This window comes from Mauremys reevesii, linkage group 4, assembly GCF_016161935.1.
Source record: "Mauremys reevesii isolate NIE-2019 linkage group 4, ASM1616193v1, whole genome shotgun sequence".
Classification (NCBI taxonomy): domain Eukaryota; kingdom Metazoa; phylum Chordata; order Testudines; family Geoemydidae; genus Mauremys; species Mauremys reevesii.
Window position 1 is genome coordinate 41,373,471 of NC_052626.1, and position 19,307 is coordinate 41,392,777.

The 19,307-nt window shown below is 47.8% G+C and overlaps 1 protein-coding gene across 8 annotated transcripts in view; it reads right to left on the bottom strand.

Annotated features, from left to right (window-relative positions):
- Window positions 1-19,307, bottom strand: part of ESRRB (estrogen related receptor beta) — a 165,368-nt gene that overhangs the window by 35,363 nt on the left and 110,698 nt on the right. For all 8 annotated transcript variants that reach the window (XM_039535263.1, XM_039535262.1, XM_039535267.1 and 5 more), the window contains one exon: window positions 8,006-8,122. In XM_039535263.1, the coding sequence (XP_039391197.1) occupies window positions 8,006-8,122 (117 nt within the window). The remainder of the gene's footprint in view (window positions 1-8,005; window positions 8,123-19,307) is intronic.

Genomic DNA, 19,307 nt, shown 5'->3' on the forward strand with positions numbered 1-19,307 from the left:
ACTGAAATCAAATATCATTTAGGAAACACATGGTCTGAAAACAAGGATGGGAGCAGGAGTTGGAGGAGGGAGGTTTCTGGAAACACTTTGCTCTACTGAGAGATTCTGAAACTTAAACAGAAAGAGACACCCCAGATTCAGTTACTCTGCTTAAAGCGAGCTCTACTGTTTATCCAGCTTTCTGGGGCTTTGTGCAGGATGAACCCAGGGTTATTAAATGGAAGTGGATTGAGATCACTGATGCCTGCCATCTCCTGTTTAGTTACAGGACCACCATATTCTATTCACATCATGAGAGATGTGGGTTGGCCACGGATGAGAAGTGAGTTCATTTCTGTTACAAACACTGGGGGGCACCTGCCATTCCATGCAGCTGGTTGGGGCGGGAACACCAAAATGGAGGCTAAACCTGAGTAAAGTGCCATTGTCTACAGGACTTCACAGCTCACAGACTGGGTTCACAGAAAGGCGGTCAGGTTGCAAGGGACAGTTGTTTGGGGTGAGAGATGAGTTTGATTTCCCTATCTGTGGAATCTCAGATCTTCTCATCACTGTGAATGGCTTGCCAGTTACAGAACCAGTTTCTCCTCCCTTGGTTTTCACACCTCAATTGCTAGAACAGGGCCTCATCCTTCCTGATTGATCTAACCTCCTTATCTCTAGCTTGCTTCTTGCTTGCTTATATATACCTGTCCCTGGAAATTTCCACTACTTGCATCCGAAGAAGTGGGTATTCACCCACGAAAGCTCATGCTGCAAAACGTCTGTTAGTCTATAAGGTGCCACAGGATTCTTTGCTGCTTCTACAGAACCAGACTAACATGGCTACCCCTCTGATACTCATCACTAGAAGTGAACAGTGACCACTTCCCAAATACACTGACATGCAGAGGCTTGGAGAGCAAAAAGATCGAGTTGGTATGAGGTTGGAAGGTGCTAGGACTGAGACCATTCCCGTGGCAGTTGGAAATGTGTTGGGACAGTACACAGTTAACAGAAAGAATAGTTGGGTCAATTCTGTGGTCATTGTTTACTTCCCATTCATATTTTATTTCATTAACTGGCCCCACAATGGTGGTACTCAGGTACTCTGGTGATGAATGCACCAGAAAGAGATTAGATTAGGCAGATAGGAGTCCAAGAGCTTGTGAGATTTGCAATAGAAAGAATTTGGATGCACTGTGGAATTTTAACATATTTTCTGTCATGTCCTTTGGAAATGCATGAGTGTGACAAGTAGCAAAAGGTAGCAAAGGAAAGGCTCATTCTGGAATCTCAATACCTGGGATTTCTGTACCATGGAAGTTCCAGTTTTTGGGAGAATGGAATCTGTAGAGAGGAAAATAAATCATATCCCATTTCTGCCAAGTCAAAGTGTCTTGTGGGAGTCTCTCTTCTGCTCCTGAAGGCCCAGCCTCTTCTTTCCTCTATGAAAAGAACCTTCTTTGCATTTGTTGGTCTCACCACATCCCATCTCACAAAGAAACACAAGTTGCACAGTCATTGGGGGAGTCCTCAGAATCCTGATACTTTCCTGCACCAATAGCATTGCAAGAAGAACACTTCTCTTCCCAGACATTCTAAGTATGGAGAATCTTTACAAGGCAACAGCTCTTTCCCTAGGATGGAAGTTCCCATTCCTGCCTTTATTATTCTAGTTCTTATGGGTAAAATGCTGGAAAATCTGGGAGACTAAAGTTGTTGTCTGCTTTATGCAATAACTGAACATTCCTTTGCCTGAGGGGGAAGTTTCCCTCATACTACACCTGCCAGGTGAGACAGCACACAGGCTCCTGCAGTGGCCATGGAGTCACCAGATCAGAAGGGGTATCTGACAAACCTCATCTTTGTACCAAACTGCAGTTTCCCCAGAGTACCAGGTTTAGTTTGAACAGATTTCAGATCCTTTTATGGAATCATTTTTCCTGAACTAGCATCTTCAGAAGCTGCCCCTCCTGAGTAACTTACTCTCAGTCCTTTACAAGCAGTGGTTTTAGCAAATTTGAGGCTGGCGAAATGTGTGTAATTAACATCTGTGGAGAGCACAGTGCCTCTGTTTATCCACAGAATAATGGGTACAGCATGAGCAGTGTTAGTGCTAATCCCCACCCGTGGTCTTCTGGGACCATCTCTAGAGTGAGAGGGGCTCCTGGCTCCATAGCCCAATCAACATCTGGCTTCTTTGCTGAGAGTGCCTGTGTAGGAGCCAGTTAGTACCAGCTGTAATGACAGTTTTTACCAGTCCACGAGGAACTGGATGGAGGCCACTAGCTTATTTCAAAGACGTGCTCCCAATCCTTACAGCAAGTGGGCCCTCAAAAGGGATGAGTCTCAGCACACTGCTTTCAGGGAGCAGGAGAGGGGTAAGTCTTAGCAACATAAAACACATTCTTACTGCTTCCCTTGAGAAAGAAAACAGCAAGAATGCAAGAGGTGCCCTCCATGGCCGGCCAGCCAGCAAAGCATGGCAGGATTATTAGAGGGCTGTGCACCTTTGGTGACCCCTCCTCTTTCCCCCACCCCACCCATGTGCTTTGTGAGGGGATCTGCACTCCTGACTTCAGAGCATTTTTCCCTTCAGAGTTGCTCTGGCTCCTATTAGACGTGTGAAATGCTGCTGCAGAAATGCAGTGGAGCTAAAAGCAGCATCGAGGGAGCAGGCACTGAAAGGACGGGGCCTTTGGAAAATTAAAGAGTTTCTCTTTCAAAGCGAAAAGTGACTGACTGGGCTGAGCCTTGGTAGCCTGCCAGGAGTGTGCCAAGCTGCAATGGGAATAAGAGGCACCAACACAGAACTGTGAGCAGTGGCAGCCACCTGCCGTTTACGCAGCTTCATGAACAAGGCAAGGATTCCCTGCGGGGAAAGGTCTCAGCAGGATATCGCAAAGGGCTGAATGCCCACACAAGGAGGAAGGAAAGGCTTGTGTCAGAGAACTCCTAGGGCCACTATACTCAAAAAGCTGCCTGTGAGCTCACCTAGTGTGGGGCTGGAGGGGGTCTTTGTTGTGTCTTCAATACTTCTGGCAACATCTAGCTCCTCTCCTTCTTCGCTTTGCTCACTTGTCTGTGGTGAGGCTTCCAGTGATCCCAGAAAACAGGCCTCCTCCCACTCCCTTTCCCCTCAACAAGGGATTTTCCCAGGGGGAACTTAACATCCAGCTGCTTCTCACTGGCCATACATCATCCCCCTTCCCATGTCTCGTAGCTGCTCACGCTATTTATGTTTAAACAAAAGATTGGCACCCTCTTCTCTTGTTGGCTCCTTCAGGGAAAACTGACACCACAGTCATTTCCATAGCAATACCCTATGAGGTAACAAACATAGGATTATGACCTCAGTGCAGTATCAGAAAGATGGAGAAGTTGGGCTGGGAGACCTTATCCAATCAGCTTCCATCTGGAACCAATCCTCCTTTCTCCGAACCCATTTACATGAACATTGTCTGAAATTACATCCCTCTCCTCCACTTTTAGACAAAGAAACTGTGAGCATGACTGAAAAACTATTAGAAAAGAAAAACACAACAGCTGACTGAGGGATGAGTAGCAAAGGCTTATTCTCCTCATAGCTGATATGGCACAGACAGGGATTAGAAGAGTCACATCTGCAGCACTCCAGAGATCCACAAATCCATGATCAGAAGGTAGCAAAGTATAAGCACTTAGGGCAAGACTGTGTTGTAACCACTGCCTGTGTTGGAGTGGGATAAGGAGGAGCTACGTTCCAGCGATTGTGTGTCTGAGACAGACAATGCTAGTGGGGGCGCACAGTCCTGAACATCCCCCCTCTTTTGCAAGAGCAGCATATGCTCTCCCTTTACAGGCCCAGTTCCACTGTCCTGTATGTGGGGTACACAGGAACCTGTACCACTTTGCTCTAGATTCCCCAGTCTTTGCACAGTAGGAACACATGGACCAGGATTGTGCCCGGCTCTGCACAGGGGTGCAGGATGGAGATGGTGAACAGTTCTCAACCACTGTCCCCTGATGTCCTTCAGGTAGGGACATTGAACAGTACGGCACAAGTAGCACAGATTTCCCAGGTTACATGCCTTTCTCTAGAGGCACCAGCTCTGGCAGTTAGGTAGAATTTTAGGTCCACACAGTCTTGGCTTCTCTACTGAGACTGCCAACAAGGGGGTCAATTAGTACTAACTGGGGTAAGCTCTAGATGGAAAGAGAGTGAGATTCACAGGCAAGAAAGCCATAAAAAGCAAATGCTTTAGGTACAGGAGCCAGATGTGCTCTGCACAGAGAGCTTTCTGCACCATGTTCTGCTCAGGTTGTATTCTCCCTAGCAAGTCTCCCATGCTCTGCCGCATCACGCTGGGAGAACTTGAGATGTCAACGCTCCGGTGCCTGTGCAACTCCCTGGTTGCAACCCATTGATCAGGGCTCTCTTAAAGGAAGTGGCCTGGGGATAGCTGAGAAACCTATTGATCTCTCATTCGACTCCCTTCCTGCCTGTTTCTCATTCACTTTCTGCCATAACAAACCTGCACTGCTGTGTTCATCCCAGGGATAGTCTTGCTGGGTCTTAAAGGGGCACAGTCATATCAATGCATCCTACTAGATCATTCCATCTTCACCTGATGCAGGGGGGAGCATGTGTATTCCTGCTCATGCCCACACATGCCAACTGCAATCTGAGCCTGCTCCCATGGAAATCATGGATCCCAACAAGAGCAGGCTCAGAATTATTACCAGCTTTCTTCATGTCACCTCTACATATTGTCCCCAGACATCCCCTCTGGCTTAACCCAAGTGCCAAGCAGGCAGGAAGGTATAAATATGTAATACAATTAATTAAAAATAATACTTTCCCCCTCTATAGTACCTGCTGCTCAAAGATCTCAAAGCACCTGAAGTAAATATTAACCAATGCAGTCTCCCAACCCTCTTGTGTGGATGGTCAGTGTCTTTACACTGAACCAAATAACTGGCCCAAGGCCATCAGAGAATAGAACCAGGGTCCTGACTATCTGCAGTCTCTAGTGCCCACTGCATTTCCTGGCAGCTGAGGGGAAGAAATGTGTTAACAGTCTTTTGAAAGGGGTAAACCCCAAGAAGAGAGAGGGGAGTTACTTGGTGTGATATAAGGGAGTGGGGAGAACTAGGAATAATTAGATGAAATCATTAAAATGAAGGAAAGTTAGCATGAGTATCTAGATACACTTCTTCACAGTGAGCTCTTCAAGAAATCAGAGCAATCTCTCCAGGGAAACCCTGCCACTTGGGACCTGAAAAACTAGACCAGACAAAGCACTAGAAAATGTACAGAAGGAAACAGTCGTGCACTGGCTGGGAGATGGAGTGGATGATCTAATAGAATCACGGAAATCAGAGATGGGAAAGACCAATGAACCTTTTATAATCTAAATCCTCTGTCAATTCTGCATTTTTGAGCAGAAAGTCAAACAATTATGGATTTCCTCTTTCCAGAAACTCCTGACTCTGTGGAGACCACATACCATAAAACCATTTTTCTCCCTTTTTGGATTTTGCTTTTAAAATGTATATTGATTAAATTCTATATAATAATACATTGTATTTTCACAGGACTTTACATAAGTTAACTAATCAACCCACAGAATCCCCCTGCAAACCAGGTCAGTATGATCCTTATTTTACAGATGGGGAAACTGAGGAACTGAGTGGCAAAGCATGCCTTAACTCTCCCAGCAAGTCTGTCTCAAAACCAGGAGTAGAAACCAGGAATCCTGGATACCAGATCTGTTTTCAGATCACTCAACCAGTCTCCTCCTCCCTGGTGTAGATTATTATATGCACATATATTATATTACCGTTGAGCTACCTTTATATTACGCATCTAAAATATTACAGGTCCAGTCATAGATCCACTGACATCAGTAGCAAAACTCCCATTGATTTTAATGATGCAGTGGCAGTCCCTATAAGAACAACAGTAAGGAACTCTGCCACTAAAGCTGTTTGGTATTATAAGACATGACAGCAAATAAGTGTCAATAACATGAAATAGCACAAGAGGATACTTCATTCTCTGCAATACTAAATGCAGAGGACCAGGTATCAAGGGGGTCAACCCCTACCCCAAAAGTAGGTGCATCCCTCTTAGAAACAGACTGATGTATCCTTCAGACTCCATCCCCTTCTAAGACAAGGCCATGGAGGGTCAGACAGTACACTGGTCACACCCTCACAAAGTCAGTCACTGGAGAGCTACGGTAGGAAGACATTACACATCCATCAAAGAACAGGCAAGGGTTTAAAATCTAATCTGCATTCCTAACAGCACTGGCTGCCATCAGCCTGCCTCCCAAGAGATGAGCAGCAGCACCCCACAGCAAAGCAACACACCCTCCTGGCAAGAGCTTACAATTCATCACTGGCTCATAAGATGGCGTGGCTGGAAGTGAGCAGTGTGAAGTGCTGGCAGCCTTGGCTCAAGCGTGCTGGACCTGCACAGATAACTGCCGGCTGCTGTTCACTGGGGTTAGGCTGAAGCCGCTGTGCTTTGCCAGGTACAGCAATGCAGAGTTATAAGCAGTGCATCCCCTCCCCTCCTCTCCCAGAGGGAACTTGGGGAAATGAAGCTTTAAAGTCAATCCATAAGAATGTGTTTAATTGCCACTGAATTCCCAGTGGCTCACCTTGAACAGACAAGGATGAGGAGAAAGAGCACCACAAGAAAGGAGCTGAGTGCTGCTCAGAGAACACTGCGCAGATTAATAGGCTGAGAGAGGAGAGACAGGCTGAGCATGTGGGGCAGAGGGACCCACCTGTTAAGGGACAAAGGTCTCTTCCCCACCACTTTCTCAAAGTGTCCCCTCAGGATGGAAGAGCTGTCAGACCCTCCCTGAACTCTGACAGGTCTTCATGCCAACTGTACCCTCTCCTACAAACAACCCAACCTGTTCATTATTAACAGCAATTATTCCCTCTTCCCTCCAGTTGTACAGGTACTAGTACAGTTACTCAGCCGAGTCACCAGGGGAGGGAGGGATATGCCCCCATCTGGGGTTCCTTTAGAAGGGGAACGTACGCTATCATGGGTCAGGTTCTCACTGATTGTCAGATTTGCAGCTCCATACAAAATATAACATAAGGACCCTGCCCCTTTGGAGACCTGGTCTACATTGGGGGGGGGGGGGAGGCTTTGTCGATCTAAGTTACGCAACTTCAGCTACATGCAGGGGCGGCTCTAGAAAATAGGCTGCCCCAGGCAGCGCGGTGTGCTGTGCCGCCCTTCCTCGGTCCCGCGGCGGGCCCCCTCTTCCCGCGGCTCCGGTTGAGCTCCCGCGGCAGGTCCACCGGAGCCCCGGGACGAGCGGACCTGCCGCAGGCACGGCTGCGGACGGTTCGCGGGTCCGGCGGCTCCGCTTGAGCTGCCGCAGTCATGCCTGCGGGAGGTCCAGCCGAGCCGCGGGACGAGCGCCCCCTCCGCAGTCCTGCCTGCGGCAGGTCCGGTCGTCCGCGGCTCCGGTGGACCTCCCGCAGGCATGACTGCGGCAGGTCCACCGGCCCAGCCTGCCGCCCCCTAGATTTGGCCGCCCCAGGCAACAGCTTGGTTTGCTGGTGCCTAGAGCCGCCCCTGGCTACATGAATAACATAGCTGAAGTTGATGTACTTAGATCTACTTACCACGGTGTCTTCACTGTGGCAGGTCAACTGCTGATGCTCCCCCGTCAACTTTGCCTGCGCCTCTCTCTCTGGTGGAGTACCAGAGTGAACAGGAGAGCACTTGGCGGTCCATTTATTGCATCTTCACTAGACACAATATATCGACCCCCGCTGGATCGATCGCTCCTGAGGTAAGCGTAGACATGCCCTGAAACAAGCCCTCAAAGAACCACATCTTCCCACTTAGCCGAAACAGATCGTTGTCCTTCCTGAGTTCTTTGTAATGGCTGCACCTTGGGAAAGCCAGGGAGGCCCCCGTGCAGTCAGTCTGGAAGCTGCTACGAGGCCTGGCCCAGCTCAGAGGCAGTGAGAGGTCCCGAGTCCCTGGTACCCGCTCTCTTACCTTCTTTCAGCATCCCCACTTTGAGGCATTTCATGAAGCGACAGGCCTGACAGGACTTGCGCCTCCGTTTCGTGATCTCACACTCATTGGTGGCTGGGCAGCTGTATTCAATGTTCCCTGCAATCAAACACAGAGACGGTCACTCAAGAGGCCTTGTTCCCTCTAACAGCAGGATTCACTATCATGGCCAGAGTACAATACCTCCTGCCTGCACTGGGTAATACCCTTTATGCCCCCTGCACCACCCACATGCATGCTGTCCATTCATTCATTCTCACACTAGGGGACTGTGACTGGTTGATGACAACTCCCATCTGTGAAAATGTTTGGGGTAACCACACAGGCTGGGCTCCTTTGTTAGAAAAGCAAAATGAAAACATTAAATAAAAAGCCATACTTGCAGGTGGAATTAGAGGAGAAGCCCAGCTGGGGGGTGCTGGGCCTTCAGCCATGTAGCGTCTCTGAGATGCACGGCTTACCAGTCTAATCAACGCACCTGGCGTTATGATTGGCACATATCCCTTACTATTATAACGTGTCCCCAGGAGCCCAACCCATGGGGAGTGTTCCATTTGCTGCCCTAGTCTCAGCCTTTCCTGTGATCATAGACTATCAGGGTTGGAAGGGACCTCAGGAGCTCATCTAGTCCAACTCCCTGCTCATTGTGATGATTGTGTTTCCCTTGAGGCTTTAGGACTTTTACTGATCTTTCCTACCTTTTGGTTCTGGGGAGCAGGGAGCTGGAGAAGGGACTTTTTCCTTCACTGTCTCACACACACTGACTCTAAGGGCTTATGATCTGGCACATTACAATGGGATAGCAGGGGCAGGGAAGTGCTCGGTCTGGGGCAGGACATTCCTGTGGAATACTCCGGGTTTGGTTAAGGGAAGGATAATGCAAACCTTTCTGGTTTCACTTGATGTGCCACTGATGCCCTCTGATCTTGTCTTTGAATTTATTTGGAGTTCAAATGAACCCCAAACACAAAGTCAAATTCATCCAAAAATACTGATTTTTTCCCCTGGTTTTGGTCAAAATCACAAGGAGAAACATTTCCAATGGTTTCCCATGGAAACTATAAACTGAATGCAGATCTCCTGAAACTTGGCTGCTGGACTTGGCAAAAGGTGCATGGCCCCCAGCAAAGCTGGCCAGAGAGTCTGGTTTCTTAATGAAAACAGAATCTGGGTTTGTTATAAACAGGGACCTCTCCTGAGGACTCTGCTCCAGAGAGGGATGGAGGCTTCCTACTGCATTTAAGGGATATTGACCCCATCAGTTCCTACCTCTAGCCCCTGAGCTCAGCACACAGAGCCCCCATGTTTCCAGATGCACCTCTCACTGTCTTCTTTTAGGTCACCTCCCCCTCCAGCTGCCAGAGTCTGGTTCACCACTTGCCAGGCTCAAGGGCAAAGAAAGCATCCCAAATTTATTTCTGGCCACATGGCACACTCTCATGAAGCAAGAAGACAACCTCAGATGCGGATACAATGACCTGACATGAGGATGTCAGTGTCGTAATGCCAGGTCACAGCATCGCGGAACAATTTTTTTAACCCTATTGTTAAAGACAGTAACAAATGGGCTGTCTCACCTCCTGCCAAACATTCTTCAGAAGATACTTCTGGACAGGATTGTTCAGTATAAGGGCTGAAGAGAGGGGGGAGGAAATCTAAGCTTGATAGTGATACATCAACAGCAATAATGTATTTAAGGAAGGCAGGCAGCTTTGCGTCAGGACTCCCAGGTTCTATACTCAGTTTTGTGGGGGAAGTTTGTTCTGGTGGGCTAGGGTGGAAATTGAGATTTAGGACTCCTGGGTTCCATTGGTAGCCCTGGGAAGAAGTACTCATTTACTGTTAGAGCAGAGGGGAGAGGGAGTGAGGACTCCTGGATTCTATAACCACATCAGAGAGGGAGAGTTTGATTTAGTGGGGTTGGAGCAGAAGTGTGGGAGTTAGGACTCCTGGGTTCTGTTTCTGGTTTTGCAGTGGACTTGTGTGATCTTCGACAAGTCCCTTCACTCCTCTGTATAATGGGGATGCTCTAATAGCCACCTATTGCATGGGGTGGGGTGAGGGGTGAAGTTTAGTTAAATCAACCCCATGTAAAGCCCATTGAAAATCTGCATTGAAGAGGGCTAAAAATGGGCAGAGAAGGAAAATTCAAACTGAAGGATTCACCAGCTGTTTATCTCACCATGTTATGTGGGAGAATTTCAGCCCCACACTGGTGACATGGGGCCAGGAGCACTGTAAGCCCCAAAGGCACAAAGACTTGATGTCTGCATGCAGTATGTAGAGCTTTCACCTTCAGATTCTTGTCTTGTAAGCCCTGCACCCTGACAGTGATCTCCAGCATCTCCAGAGTTAAATTCTCAGCCATCGCCCGTCTGCGTGCTCACAGCACTGCCATCACACAGTTGGATCTGAGACACAGACGCTGTGCGGAAGCGGAGAGAGCTGCACAAGCCACTTCCATTCAGTCTATACCTCAGCATTGTACAGCACCTGAATTTCAATAGCCAGCTAAGTATCAAATCTCTGAAAGCTGGAAATTGAGATTCAGGCTTGGTCCCAAGGTAATAAATGAACTCCCACTTCTTTTCCTGTACATCCAGTAAGCCACAGACCAGAGAGTGCAGAGTCACTGTCCTCAGGGCTGCACAGCCACTGTGTCCCACATGTGAGGAGATGGAACAGTAACACCCCAAAGGAGAAGAACGTGGCAGATTCATAGAATCATAGAATATTAGGGTTGGAAGGGACCTCAGGAGGTCATCTAGTCCAACTGCCTGCTCAAAGCAGGACCAATCCCCATTCTTTCAGGGAGTTTTCTGTCTTCCTGCTTCCAAGCCTCTCTTTCACAAGCAAAACCCCAGCCCTCCCAAATGAGGCCCCACCTCCTGCTAAGAGGCCCACAGCACCATAGTGTTATGGGATTTCAGCAGTCACCTCATGAGGCAGCAACACTGCACTATGCTGCTATGATGTCTGTGCGTCCTTACATCAAAACTTTGCATCAGTGGATGGCCAGGGCTCATCACATTGCAGCTCAAGGTCATCACAGATAGATTAAGGCAAAGCTTCCACTGCTTCACATCACCCCCAATTTGAGGAGCCAATTGTCATATAAGAAACTGGGACTGTTCCATGAAGTTATCCCAAGAAAGCTCTGACACTGTCAGACAGAGTCTGTACTAGTCTGTAAATGTACAGTATGTATGCAAGAGCCAGTGGCTCCCCACAGTCAGTACAACAGCCACCGCAGAGCGAAAGGAGGGTGCTCATCTCTCAGACCGACCCTTCAGGATGGAAATGCAGTAGTCTCTTGCATAGCGGATCCTTCATTTCCTGGCTTCTCTTTTAATTCTATCCATGCTTCTGTGCCCTTTTCTTCCCTGCCGAACACCTTGCGTCGTCATTTACACCAGTGCAAAGTATTAAGCCAGGACAGCATTTTATATCCACTTTGTACAGGTGCAAGCATGCAAGCCAATGGAGAATCAGACTCATGCCAGTTCACCCTAGTGTAAAACTCCATTTACTTCTGTGGAATTACACCAGATGTCACTTGGCCCAAATGTGTTCTCTGCTGTAAACAGGACAAAGTGCAGGGAAGATACCTTTGCCTAAAATGGCTCTTCATTTTTGGGGGAAGTGAGGAGGACACCACAGAGGAGAGAAAGACGCAGTCAGTGTTAGCCAAGCAAAACTCATCCAAGAAAAGCTACTGTCTTCAAAACTTTAGCGAAGTTCTTGGACTTTTTTTTTTTTTCCTCTCAATTTCTTTTATGGGTCCTGCGGCCGGCTGCCAGCACAGCTGAGCTGCTCACGCTGGCTTGTAATTTCTGTAAGTGCCCTGTGATAAAGTGATGAGATTAACTCATCGGAATTCCGGCAGCCTCCCGCTGGCTGGCGGTCACGCTGCCAGCTCAGTCACCACAGACTGGGTGCTCTGGGGAAGAAAGGCTAAAAGAACTCAATTCTCTGTGACAGCCAGCGGAGGAGGCTGTGCGTGTCAATGAGCAGCTGCAGGGGTGCGTGTTTGTTCCTGCATGTGAGTCTGTATCTGCATGTGTTTGAATTTGTGGTGAGTGTGTGCGCCCCGTGTGTGTTTAATATTATATGAGCCAGAAGGGAAGAGTAGAAGATGGGTTAACCTAAGCTCCCAAGAAACTGTGTTCTGAACAGTCTCTCATTACAGGGGCTTTCCTCTCTTTAGAACTGTAATTACCTCTGATCCAAACAGACCTGCACATTATTTACATCAGAAATTACTTATGAAACTAAAAGGCAGGAGATGCAGTGTTGTTTAGTGATTAGAGCAGGACTCTTTGGTTCAGTTCCTGGCTCTGCCATAGACTTGCTAGGGTGGCATGATGCCACTCCTCGGTCCCCTAGAGCATGGGAAGTGGGAAGCAGGATTTCCCATCAGGATTGGTCTCACGTCCATTTCGGATCACGCTTGTTCTTCCTTTATTCCGTTTCTCATAACATTAGAGAAGTTTCCTCTCATTTTTTTTCTTTAATCAGAAATAGCTTCAAAATGGCCTAAATATAAGAAATTACTTAAGCAGACAAATTATTTTGTTCAATCAAAGAGCAACACGTCATATGCAGAATACTGCATCTACACTTCAGCAGTTCTGCATGATCAGGACTGCACAAAGCCATACAGGCTACACTCCCAGATTTCCCAAAATTTGGACAGTTCAGTGGGAAGAAAACTGTACTATTCAACAAGTAACTAAGTCAGATGACACTGTCATTCCAGTTTCCATCAGTGTTTTACTTAGTTACTTTTAATCTCGGGTTCCAGTTTGGTTCCAGAACTTGTTCACTTGGATCATAGAATATCAGGGTTGGAAGGGACCTCAGGAGGTCATCTAGTCCAACCCCCTGCTCAAAGCAGGACCAATCAAGGTTGTCCACCACAAAAAGAACCTGGAAATGATACAGCAGCACTCTGTACCAGTAAAGCTCTCATTCAGCAGTGAGCTCTTCCCAGTAACTCAGATTTACATTAATGCTGATACTATGTGCAAGCAGGGCCGCCCTGGGCGGGGGGAGAATGGGGCAATTTGTCCCAGGCCCCGGGCCCCACACGAGAATATAATATTCTATAGTTTTGCAACTTTTTTTTAATGGAAGGGGCCCCCCGAAATTGCTTTGCCCCAGGCCCCCTGAATCCTCTGGGCGGCCCTGTGTGTAAGTGGCAGTTTGCAGAGTTGATTCCACATTAACCCACTGCTTTTACACACACATCATTTACAGATACATTCTTTGTTTGGATTGAAACCTTATATTCTGCTCCCAGCCCAAGTGCAAATATTTTGTGAAAATTTGAGGGAAATCCCTTCAGCCCTATTCAAGTGAGATGATTGTTTGTGTGTGTGGGGGGAATATACACTGTGACTATGATTTTCAAAAATAGGAGCCTGAAGTTAGGCTCCAAAATTCATATTTTTGTAACCTCTTTTTCAAAACTGGTGAGCACCTTACAGCTCCCAGCTGCCGTTTATTTAGGTGTCTAAATATGGATTCAGCAGATTCTGTGCAATTGCACTTTGGTTAACCAAGAATTTCATTTAACCAGGTCTCATAGCAGGGAAGGGTGAGATTCTGATTCTGCTCCTCAGAGAAAAAGGAAAACCAGGGATATGTCTGAGATGCTGTCTGATTTCAAGGCATCTTCATTATTGTGTGGGGAGTTGTAATGTAAAAGTTTTTCTGAGCTTTCAAAAAAAAATCCTATTTCTCAGATGTGACCTTGCAGCTGAGAAAGAACATATCTCTGGGGGGGGATTTATATAGGGCTAGTACTATACTGCCAACTGCTAGGGGGGAAATTTCCTTTAGCTCAAACACTAGTGGCTTGGATTTTTGGAACAAGAGGATCTGGATTCTATCCTTGCTGCTGCTATGAAATTCCCAGGGGCCTCTCTGATCAGAAAAGCAACAACCACAGAGACCTAGAAGTCCATGGATTTGTTACAAGCACTTTGTTACCACCCCCGTGAGGTGGGTGATTAGCATTATCCACATTTGAAGCCTTAAATGGTATGAACTCCAGCTATTCCCCCCCCCAGAAATTGCATGTCCTGCTATGTCCTGCCATAGCAGCTACATTCAGCTATTTGTCCTGAGGATGATCTTTACAGGATCCAGGGCATTCATAGGAGTGGGCTGTCCACTCTGGAATTCACTCTCAGAGATATGACTGATCCAGAACCTGACCAGGTAAAATATGATGTAAAATGTTTCTCTTTGTCTGGGTCTTCACTAGCTGTAGGTTCTGGTATCTTATCATTTAGTACACTGGCTAGATTTGGGAGTCGGAGAACCAGAGTACAGTACAAGCTGATTTTGTGGGGAGGGGAATACAACAACTGACATTTATTTTATTGCCTACCCAGAGCCCTAATTTTTTTTAATGACTGAAAAAAAATCAAATATATCAAAATAATAGCCCAAACTAATGAATTAATAATGGCTAGATCAGATCAAAATTTGGAATTTCCATCATGAGAGAAATTCAGACATTTCAACATTTGTCTGAAATCAGGATGAGAAGTCAACATTTTTGCAGAATGGAAATTCTGAAAAATTCCAGTTGTGAAATATCAAAACAAAATGTTTCAACATTCACAAAATCAAAATGTCTCATTTCAGTTTATTGACCTCACCCAAAAGACTTTGAATCTGATCAATAATAATCTGCATATTCGGACACTGGCACACTGCCTCATGCAAGCTGTAGTCTGGGAGCCTAATGCCCCCATTCTCCCCTTACGTGCCAGGTTATGTGGCTGGACTACATCTCCCACAGTGCACCCACAGTCATGTTACTCCCATGATGCACCGCACACTCAGCCAGCGGGAAATCTGCATTGCATTATCGGACATGTAGAGCCCAACTCACATGAGAGGATGGGGACCTGAACTACAACGCCTATATGGCAATATACTGATTGGGAAATTCAGTTTAATATTTCGTTACCTCAAATGAAAGATCTCATTTAGATGTTCCCCAGTGGAAAAAAAAATTCCAGAAAACACAAAATTTTCCCACAATTTTGTTTTTGGTGGAAAGTGCGTTTTCTGTTGGAAAAATCTTTAGCTGGAAAATTCCTGACCAGCTCTCATGATAACCACATAGCAATCGGCCTGTTCCTCCTATCCCTCAGCCCATCACCTTCCAGAGACTGACAGAAATGGACTTTGCAATGCATTTAGGAGATGGAAGCAAGCTCCAAAGCTGATGGGCTTTCACAGAAAACACTCTAACAGTCCTTTAAATCAAAGGATCTTCAGCTTGGGCATCTTTGTTTGATCAAAGCTATGGCAGTATCATATGGGGAGAGAAGATATGACAAGTAATCCAGACCCAAACCATTTAGGGGTCTGCAGCTTTCAACTCCACTATGAAATCAACAGGGAGTCAGTGCAGCTAGGGAGCATCAGTGACGTGCTCTCAGCATGAAACTCTGCTTTGCAACCAGAGGCCACATTCTGCACTCGATCTCACTGTTCACAGAAATCAGGATGTAGCACCATGCAGAGAACAGTACAATAGCATGTTGCTACTTTAGCTCCCCATGTAAAGTGTGCAAAGCAGACAGGTTAGAAATGCTTGTAATGAAGTCATTAATTTTGCAGATTGGGAAACTAAATCACAGAGGGGTGAAGTGATTTGTCCAAGGCCATAAGGGGTGTCAGTGTCAGAACTGAGTACAGAATCTACCTGCAGTATCTGTCTATCTAGATTCTTATACCATGCACATCACTGTGCTATCTGCGTCCCCAGCCCCAATTCTGTGCTCGAGCTATCAGACAGCACCTCTCTCTGACATCACAGCCACAAAAAAGATGATCTGTGCTAGCAGGCAATGTAATAGGTTAGACCAAAACACACATCACAAATACATCACACAGGTGCACACAGACAAACATGCACATGTATATTAAGAAGCTTGGATGGTGATTTAAATTCTCTCAATAGTTATCAAATCTAGTGAATGAAATAAACCTGCAGGATGAATAAGGCTTTTGGAAACCTGTTGGCTGTTTGCTGTTGCTACTGATTTATAGAGAGCCTCTGTCTCTTCCCTCCTACTGCCCCCATCACACTTGAGAGCTCATTCTCCTTTTGCTCAGCATGTCCTGCAGCAAAGCCTTCTTTGATCCTGCAATCTGCATATTGCCCTGGCTTCCAAGCAGGCCCTGCTTCCTATCTGATCCCCTTCTCTGCCCCTCATCTCCCCGATGGAATAAAAGCCTCAGTCTCAACTGTGTTAGACCGAGCTCTGCAGCTCAGATGAATAAGAGCATTTTGGTGCCCTAACTGCCAGACCAGCCGATGGAGAGAGGGATGTGAAGCTGCCTGAGATGAGCTGATGACAGGGTGAGAGAAATCCCCACTTATTCCTTCTCTCCATCTGTTACATGTTACAGTTAGGGAGCAGCCAACAAGGCTGCTGCACTCAGGGGGTCTCTCTATGCTGTAGGATGAAATCAGCTGACAACTTACACAGGCTGGTTGAGTCTCTGATTACTCTGTCTCTTTCCCCTTCACTTTCTCTCATTCTTTCTGAAATCTCCACCACTGCTGGTCTTTCCCCATCTCTCCTGATCTATTCTGGCTGGTAGTTTACTCGGGTAAGGTAAAGACTACCTTCTCGTCTGCTACAGAGATTCCCCAGTGTTGCTCCCCTAGAGGGTTAACCTTTTACTCTCTTTCTATACAAAGATCCCCTGGTGTACACTCCCCCTCCCCCAGAGTCCCTCCTTTAGCATTGATTGCCCAAATGTTCAGAACTGAAATACCAAGAATGGATCAACAGAGGGACAACACTCAGCACTGCAAGGCAAGAGTGGATGTAAAAGTTCACATTCAACCCATGAAAACTCTGCAATGACAAGCCACAACATCTGGGCGTTCCATAGTGGTACACCTCTACCCCGATATAACGCGACCCAATATAACACAAATTCGGATATAACGTGCTAAAGCAGTGCTCTGGGGGGCGGGGCTGCGCCACTGTTGGCTAAGAGAAAGACAACGGCGCTGCTTGGCAGCACAGTTCAGCTAACAACTCCCAGTGCACAAGCCAACAACCCCCCCCCCCCAGTGAGCGATCAGAGGCGTGGGCAGGTACAAGCAGGGCCGGCTCCAGACCCCAGTGCGCCAAGCGCGTGCTTGGGGCGGCGTCCCGCGGGAGGACGGCAGGCGGCGCCGGTGGACCTCCCGCAGGCATGCCTGCAGAGGGTCCGCTGGTCCCGTGGCTCTGGTGGAGCATCCGCAGGCGTGCCTGCGGGAGGTCCACTGGAGCCGCGGGACCGGCGACTGCCAGAGCGCCCCCTGCGGCGTGCCGCCGTGCTTGGGGCAGCACAAATCCTAGAGCCGCCCCTGGGTACAAGACGCACCAGCCAGCCCAAGACAGCCGGGAGTGGAGTCCTCTAGGTAACAGCCCTTCAGCCCCTGGCGGCAAGGTACCGGCACAAGCGAGCGGACTCATCTCTACCTGCAGAGAGCTCGTTATTTTGCCACGACGTTGGATATGCTTCCGGAGTGGCCACCCACAGGGCCAGCCTCACCCGGCTCCCACATGTACCGGAAATCTGGGGCAGCGGCAGCAGGGCACAGCAGAAGGGCACAGCGGGAGAGACGTGAGAACTGCCGCGCAGCACCCCACCCAAGCCTCGTCCTAACCCACAGGGCCTAGCTCCCCATCAAGGAGTCAGGCTGCACAGTCCCTGCTGCCCACATAGCAAAGGCCATGGCCCTCAGCAGGGAGGCAGGACCGAGGAGCCACCTTACCCAACAAGGAGGGGATTGAGGACAGAGACGGAGCCCTTGCGTGGGGGGATCGCCAGGGGCAGGAAAACAGGACTTCCCTGTTCCTTGCCTAGCGCGAGATTGCAGCAAACAGCCCGGGGTTAGCCACTGTGTAACTCAGACCCGCTGCGGTCACAGCTGCTGCCGTGCTGGCCCCTCAGCCTAGAGTAGGGGTTGTAAGAGCTCTGAAAACTAGCTGGGGACCAGAGAGCTGGGGATCAGTGTCTGTCAATCGAAGGCCAAAGCAAGTTCGATATAACGCGGTTTCACCTATAACTCGGTAAGATTTTTTGGCTCCCAAGGACCACGTTATATGGGGGTAGAGGTCTACATGTTTTCTATATGGTCTAATGAGAGAGGACAAGCCAGGCAGAGGGAGATGGACCGTGTCAGTCTGGGGAAATGGAGAGTATTAATTTCCAGGGAGTGTAACAGTAAGGAGAGATGCCTGGGATTAGGGAGATCAGAGACAGAAATAGTCTATCCACAGAGACCTATGGACGATTGTTCCCTGCACTGCTCTGTCCAGTCCAGATCCCAGCATCCCCAGCATGTGTGATCAGGTATGAGGGAACCACTCACTGAATACAAATAAAACATGTGTCCTTCCCACATACATAATTAATTAATTTAATCAGAGTCAAAGGTGTCTTTGGAGTAAATTCAATACACTTTCCATTGCAGGGTGAATGATGCTGTCCATCTTTTCAATTGGAGGGGGGGGGAATGTATGCACAGTGTGTCTATGCATGTGTGCTTATACTGGTGCATGTGTATGAATGTATCTGTGTGTATGGCAGCCTGCCTGTGTCTGTTTATTTGTCTATATTTGCATGGTATAGCTGTGTACACGTACACATGTGTGCCGTTGTTGGTACGTGCCACTGGTCCTGCAGGTATATACAATTCTTCTGCGTAACTGTGTGTGTGTGTGGTATGTAATAGGTGTACATATGTGTGCACATGCAGGTATGCATGCAGGTATATCTGGCTATATGTTTGTGTCTGTGTCCATGCTTGCACACATTTGGGGATTGTGGTGCATGCGTTGCTGTTTACGCTGAAATGTCGAGGCTGAAATTTTCAAAACAACTTAAGGAATTTGCAGAGTTGCAGCAAACAGCCCGGGGTTAGCCACTGTGTAACTCAGACCCGCTGTGGTCACAGCTGCTGCCGTGCTGGCCCCTCAGCCTAGAGTAGGGGTTGTAAGAGCTCTGAAAACTAGCTGGGGACCAGAGAGCTGGGGATCAGTGTCTGTCAATCGGTGGCAGACCGATTGACAGACTAAACAGAAATCGGGTGTCCTACCCCCAAGGCATCTGAAAATCTCCATGTAAATCTTTAGAACCATGTGCTGTGGTGTTGCTGAGAAGGGAAGGGCATCAGCATGTCTCCATATTTGCATGCACTATACAGCATCTCCACGAGGCCTACAGTGCTTCAGAACTTAATGGATGCAAA